The sequence below is a fragment of the Epithele typhae genome (assembly GCF_022376455.1).
Source record: "Epithele typhae strain CBS 203.58 chromosome Unknown BXZ73scaffold_250, whole genome shotgun sequence".
Lineage (NCBI taxonomy): Eukaryota > Fungi > Basidiomycota > Agaricomycetes > Polyporales > Epitheliaceae > Epithele > Epithele typhae.
In genome coordinates, this window is record NW_025954441.1 from 19499 (window position 1) to 24642 (window position 5144).

At 53.2% G+C, this 5144-nt stretch overlaps 3 protein-coding genes across 3 annotated transcripts; 1 reads left to right on the forward strand and 2 right to left on the reverse strand.

Annotated features, from left to right (window-relative positions):
- Positions 1-341: 341 nt before the first annotated feature.
- Positions 342-1115, forward strand: BXZ73DRAFT_109488 (uncharacterized protein; the record flags this gene model as incomplete). The annotated part of the gene is made up of 2 exons (XM_048017294.1): positions 342-770; positions 837-1115. 2 exons carry the CDS (start codon positions 342-344, stop codon positions 1113-1115), a joined length of 708 nt encoding a protein of 235 aa, XP_047870754.1.
- A 1765-nt stretch (positions 1116-2880) lies between these two features.
- On the reverse strand, positions 2881-3864 carry BXZ73DRAFT_33673 (uncharacterized protein; the record flags this gene model as incomplete). Its single annotated transcript, XM_048017831.1, has 1 exon — positions 2881-3864. A coding segment is annotated over one exon (984 nt), but the record flags the coding sequence as incomplete, so codon positions are not given.
- Positions 3865-3960: 96 nt separating this feature from the next.
- Positions 3961-4911, reverse strand: BXZ73DRAFT_36489 (uncharacterized protein; the record flags this gene model as incomplete). The annotated part of the gene is made up of 1 exon (XM_048017885.1): positions 3961-4911. A coding segment is annotated over one exon (951 nt), but the record flags the coding sequence as incomplete, so codon positions are not given.
- Positions 4912-5144: the final 233 nt, after the last annotated feature.

Sequence of the window (5144 nt, forward strand, 5' to 3'; positions counted from 1 at the left end):
GAAGAGGTACGTTGGTACGATCCCATTCTTCGCGCATCCTGCTCACGCCCCAGCCCCGGTTTCCTCCCTCTAAGACCCGTGCCCTGTACACAACCAGCGCCGATCCTCAGTCGTCGACACCACGCCCGACGCACCCCGCGATCGATATGACCCGTTGGTCGCCGACCCACCGTGCCCGATATCATGCGATTGTGAGTTCATCGCCCACCCCACTCTTGATGCTGGTATGCCTTCCCCTTCCCCCCTGCCCTGAGCTCGCTCGCTCGCGCTCATTCCACCACACCGCCCTCAGGAATCATGCACCCGCGTTACCCCGAGCAGGTCGCTGCCGGTCCGTATCCATGAGCTCGGGGACCTCCGCCGCTAGCTCGAGGTCAAGAATTGCCCCGCTAACGCGCTCCACCCAGGACGTCGACCCCTCCTCTTCCCCCAACTGCTCGCAGTACGAGCTCGTCAAGCTCGAGAACGAGCAGCATGACGCTGGTGAGCACGTCTTCGCTCTGCGTCACACCCAGCGTGAGCTTATGGCCCCGTCGCCACGTCACACCCGCATCGCCCACCTCAACCACAACACCTGCGTTATTCACCTTGCCCGCCTCACTCGTGTCGCGATCTCGGCCACCGCTCATCTCGCCCGCGTCGCCTATCTCGCCCGTGTCGCCCTCTGCTCCCACACCGCGCGCGACCGCATCGCCCACTTCTTCCGCATCGTTCATATCGCCGTCTTTGCCCACCTCGCGCGTGTCACCCGCATCACCCACTGGAGCTTTGTGAGTCATTTGCGAATCTTGCTGAAATCGTTCCTAACCAACGGTCGTGGTGCACGAACACACCAGCGTGCATGCCGGCTCAAGTACAAGTGGCACTCGACATACGCGCAGACAAGCCTGTTCGACTCGCGCAGGGTAGCCGGCCTACCGTTCATTCATCCACCCCTCCTAACGTTCACCTCGCTCGTCGCACACACCTCACCTGCGTTGCGTGACACGTCCGCGTTTCGCCCCCGCGTCGCCCGCGCCCACATCGCCCACACCCGCGTCATTCACGTCGCCATGTCGCCCACGCGCCTCGTCTGTGTCGCTCGCTTCCCCTTGCCAGGTTATCCATGTCGCTAGTGTCATCCATGGTCACCCATCTCGTCTGCATCGTCCACATCGCCCGCGTCGCCGCCCACCTCGCTTGTTTCGCCCACGTCACCTGTGTCATCTGTGTTGGATTCTTTAGTCGAGTGGCTGTATGTCTGTCTGTCTTGTAGTCTTTAGTCTTTACTCTGTATCTCGTAGTACAACAAATATAGAGCTTCTCCTTTACCTTTGTGTGATCTATTGAGAGCATTGTATGAACATATTAGGCACAAATTGAGTCCTCTTTGAGATCTATCTTGCGGCTAATGAAGAGCTCCTGAAGATCTAATTTGCATCTAGTTAGAGCTAATTAGATGCCTTAGCAATGTACTACTCTAATTCGCTCTAATTAGAGAAGACTTGCTAATGAGCACTAATTAGAGCGAATTTTCTCTAATTAGCAAGTGGGGGTTTTCCTGATGAAGTCGCAGCTGTATACAACATTGGCGGAGCACTCACACTACAAAGTGGCGCTCTTCAGTTTACGACCACTTCACCCAGCGGAAGATTGTGACCGCGCCAGTCTGTATGACCCAGTCCTAGTCGCAGCGACGTATCGTGACTGGGTACCGCAGGAGGAGTCAGGGTGAGTACGAGACGAGTGGTGATGAGTATGTATGAGTCAGAGGGTAATGAATATGTATATAACGAGCCTGCATATCTGGCGAGCGGGGGTTATGGATGGAAATTAAATGGGGGCAGTGTACTGGTGTCCGTGATCGTAACATCAGCTCCCTCTCCCAGGAAGGGTCGTCCCGACCTTCTACACGTCGGTCGACGTTGTTGCGTCCGCAGAGGGGGCGTGTCTGATACCCACAGCCGTGAGGTCTGAGGCGATCTGAATCGATACCCGATCAACGTACTCCTGGAGAGGGAGGTGGGCACCCTCGTAGTTCTGGAGGATGGTGATGATGGGCTGGTTGAACTTCTCGCGGTAGACGTTCCACGGTTGTGTGTTGACAATGCGGTTCTCGACTACTTCGTCACAGAGGGCGTTGATGTGTTGCGCGATGGCTTCGGCGACGAGGAGGTGGAGGTCCCGCCGGATCTTCGCATGTACTTGGGGGAATCCGATCTCCAAGTACTCGTAGAGACGTGCCGGGGTGAACAGTTCCGGCCAGGAGTCCACTCGTGCCCCGAGGTAGTGGTTGACGCCGACGTGGGCCGTAATGACGTACCGCCCCGATCCTGCCTGGACCCGCCACCAAGGCGTGCAAGGTGGGGGGTGAACGAGGACAAGCTCGTCGTTGTGGTAGTCAATGATCTCCGCCTCGAGCTTGGCAAAGATGTTGTCGAGGGCATCGTGGTGGCGCGTGCACGGGGACTCGTCAGGTCCGGTGAGGGTGAGGCGCGAGGAGCTTGCGAGGGTTCCAGGGGGAACGTTGAGGACTCCACATCGGACTCCAGGCTCTGCGTCCGCGGTCTGCACTCGGACCCAGTTGCGGTGAACCATCAGGAGGGATTGGGCTGCGAGGAGGTCGGTAGTGGGGACCGGGGGTTCGTTCTCCTTGTCCGAGTTGTTGTTTTTTTTTTTTTTTTTTTTTTTTGGTAGAACACGTTTGTCTTACGGAGACATTGGTCCCAGTTGAGGGCTTGTTGTGTCTCCTATGTAAGCGTGTGGTCTGTCGTTCCCGAGGAATTGAAACCAGGGGTCGGACAGTGGCATATAGTAATCATAATCATATTGTGTACCGCGAGGAAATGCTTTTGCGCACTGGGTGTGGGACTCAAGATATCGTAGGGGGTGCTTTCATCCTTTCTTAATACCCACTAAAACCCCGCATGATGTTACCCAGTCGTCTGGGAGGTTTTCTGAGTCTTCTAGAAGTGGTGACCATGTGTATTCGACTCTGGCTATGGTTTGTTTTCTTCTTTTTCCGACCATCTGAGCCGCGGTGCGCCTATCTAGATCTAGGCGCCTGTCAATCGTCGCGTTCCATCTCTGCGTTACTTCTCGCTCTGAGTGTTCTCGACCCTCGTTCGCAATCACTCTTTCGCACCTCAGTTTCCATACTAGATGGGCTGCTTCTGTGGCCAGTGTGGCCCATCTCATTTCACCCGCTGTGTCTCTTTCGTCATTTCCTTCTTGCTTCAGCTCTATTGCTCCGGCCGCGAAGATCGACCCCCAGTCTGGGACAATTTCCGGCATTCCGGTCGCTTCGCACATGGCGTTCAGAGCCTTCCATATCGTTTCTCTTCCCGTTGCGGTACATGTGAAGAGTACGTGTTCCATTGTTTCGATTTGGCCGCAAGCCTTGCATATTGCTCTTTTCTTGAGATCGTCGGGCATGTTTGGCTTTAGCCAGTTATTCCCTATCATGTATGCATCATGGATTGACATCCACATCCATTGGGCTGCTTCCCTTGTGATCTTTTCGCGTTTTCTGACTGCTTTCCATATGGTTTCTTCGCGGAGTTTTGTTCCGAAAGCAAGATTGAAGTCGTCTTTTATCTTTTCGATGTTTCTTACGGTCGGTGCTCTCTTTTTCGTTGTTCTTGCTTTGTTTACTCTGATTGCCCTGTAGGCCGTCTTCTGTGTTATGAGGTTGAGTCTGGCACCCACAATTTTTAGTTCCGGGGGGATTTCGAGTGATACATCGTCGTGCGTTGTTTTCTCTGCGCCTCTGCCCGCGAGCTTATCAGCTCCTTCATTCAGCTCGTGGCCGTCATGTCCCTTTACCCACTTGAAAGCCGTTGGGGCTTTCCTTTGTCGTAGTTTTGCTACGATTGCTTTGGTGATGTTCGAGTTCTTCTTCCCGATATATCCTGCGTTTTCGTTAACTCTGATGTGTTTAGCGACTTCGTCCATGGTCGTTTTGGAGTCTGTCAGTTGCAGTAGGGGTGTACGACTATTCACAATCTCTGATGCGGTAAGTGTTGCTATTCCTTCTCCCGTTTGGTTCGTTTGTTCGATGTTGGGAGGGAGTCTGATTACTCGGTTTAGGGCGTTGTTCTCTCCCCCGTATACTCCCGCTCCCGCTTGGGCGTCCTCTTCTCCGTTTCTCAAGCATGATCCGTCCGTGGCTAGCGTGAGTGTTTCTTCTTCCGATTCGAAAACATTTAGATACTTTTTCTTCCACGGTGGGTTCTCTTCTGAGTAGTCTGTGAAGATGCGCAGTGTCGAGCTTATATTTCCTCTAGTCGTTACCCTTGGGTCAAAGATAACGGTGTCCTCCACCTCTTCAAAGGTCCTCTTCGCCTCTTCAAGCTGGGCGGTTTCGTGGTCCTCTTGGTGTTCGCCTCGGGGGTCCCATTTCGGTGGGAGGGTGTCAAGGTACGCTTTCGCTCTTTCGAAACATTTATGTGGGTTCAGGCATCCCGTCGTTTCTTTCATCTCTTTGCATTCTGCGCATGGGCATTTTCCTCTGGGGATGTGGCCTCTTCGTTGTAGCTTAGTTGCGAGCTCTTCGAAATCTCCGACTGTTTTCGATTTGTGGGTTTTGATTAGGCAGAAAGTCGCCTGCGATGTTTTGGTCAGTTGGTTCTGTTTCTTTGTGTCCATATGGACGTGGTTCCACATGGGCATTTGTCTCATTACATGTCTGGATACTGCTATGGCGTCTGGTATCACTGCATATTTTTTAACTGCTTTCATCATGTTTTTGAGCTCGTCTGGTAGATCGCTCATCTTTGGTTTCCAGGCTTGGTATAGTGGGTTGATTCTCAGTTCGCGCTCTTTTGGTTGTACGTCCTTGGTCACGTTGGATGCTAGGATATCTTCTGCTAGGTACGTCCACCATTTTCTCGGGTCGTTTTCGTTGACTGTTGCGAATTCTTTCAGCCACATGACATCGATAGCCTCGTTTCTGCTGTCCAGGTCTAGTGTCTTCATTCCGCCCTGTTCGATAGGGAGGTTCATGGTTTTCATTGCTACTGGTGGGGTGTGCCGCTCGTTCCATAGGAAGTCTCTCATCATGGTTGTGAGTCGCTTTTTTACGCTTTTTGGCATTCTCTGAACATCGGTTAGGTATTGTGTCATTCCTCCGAAGAACATCTGGACGACGTGCGAGTTGTTGTTTT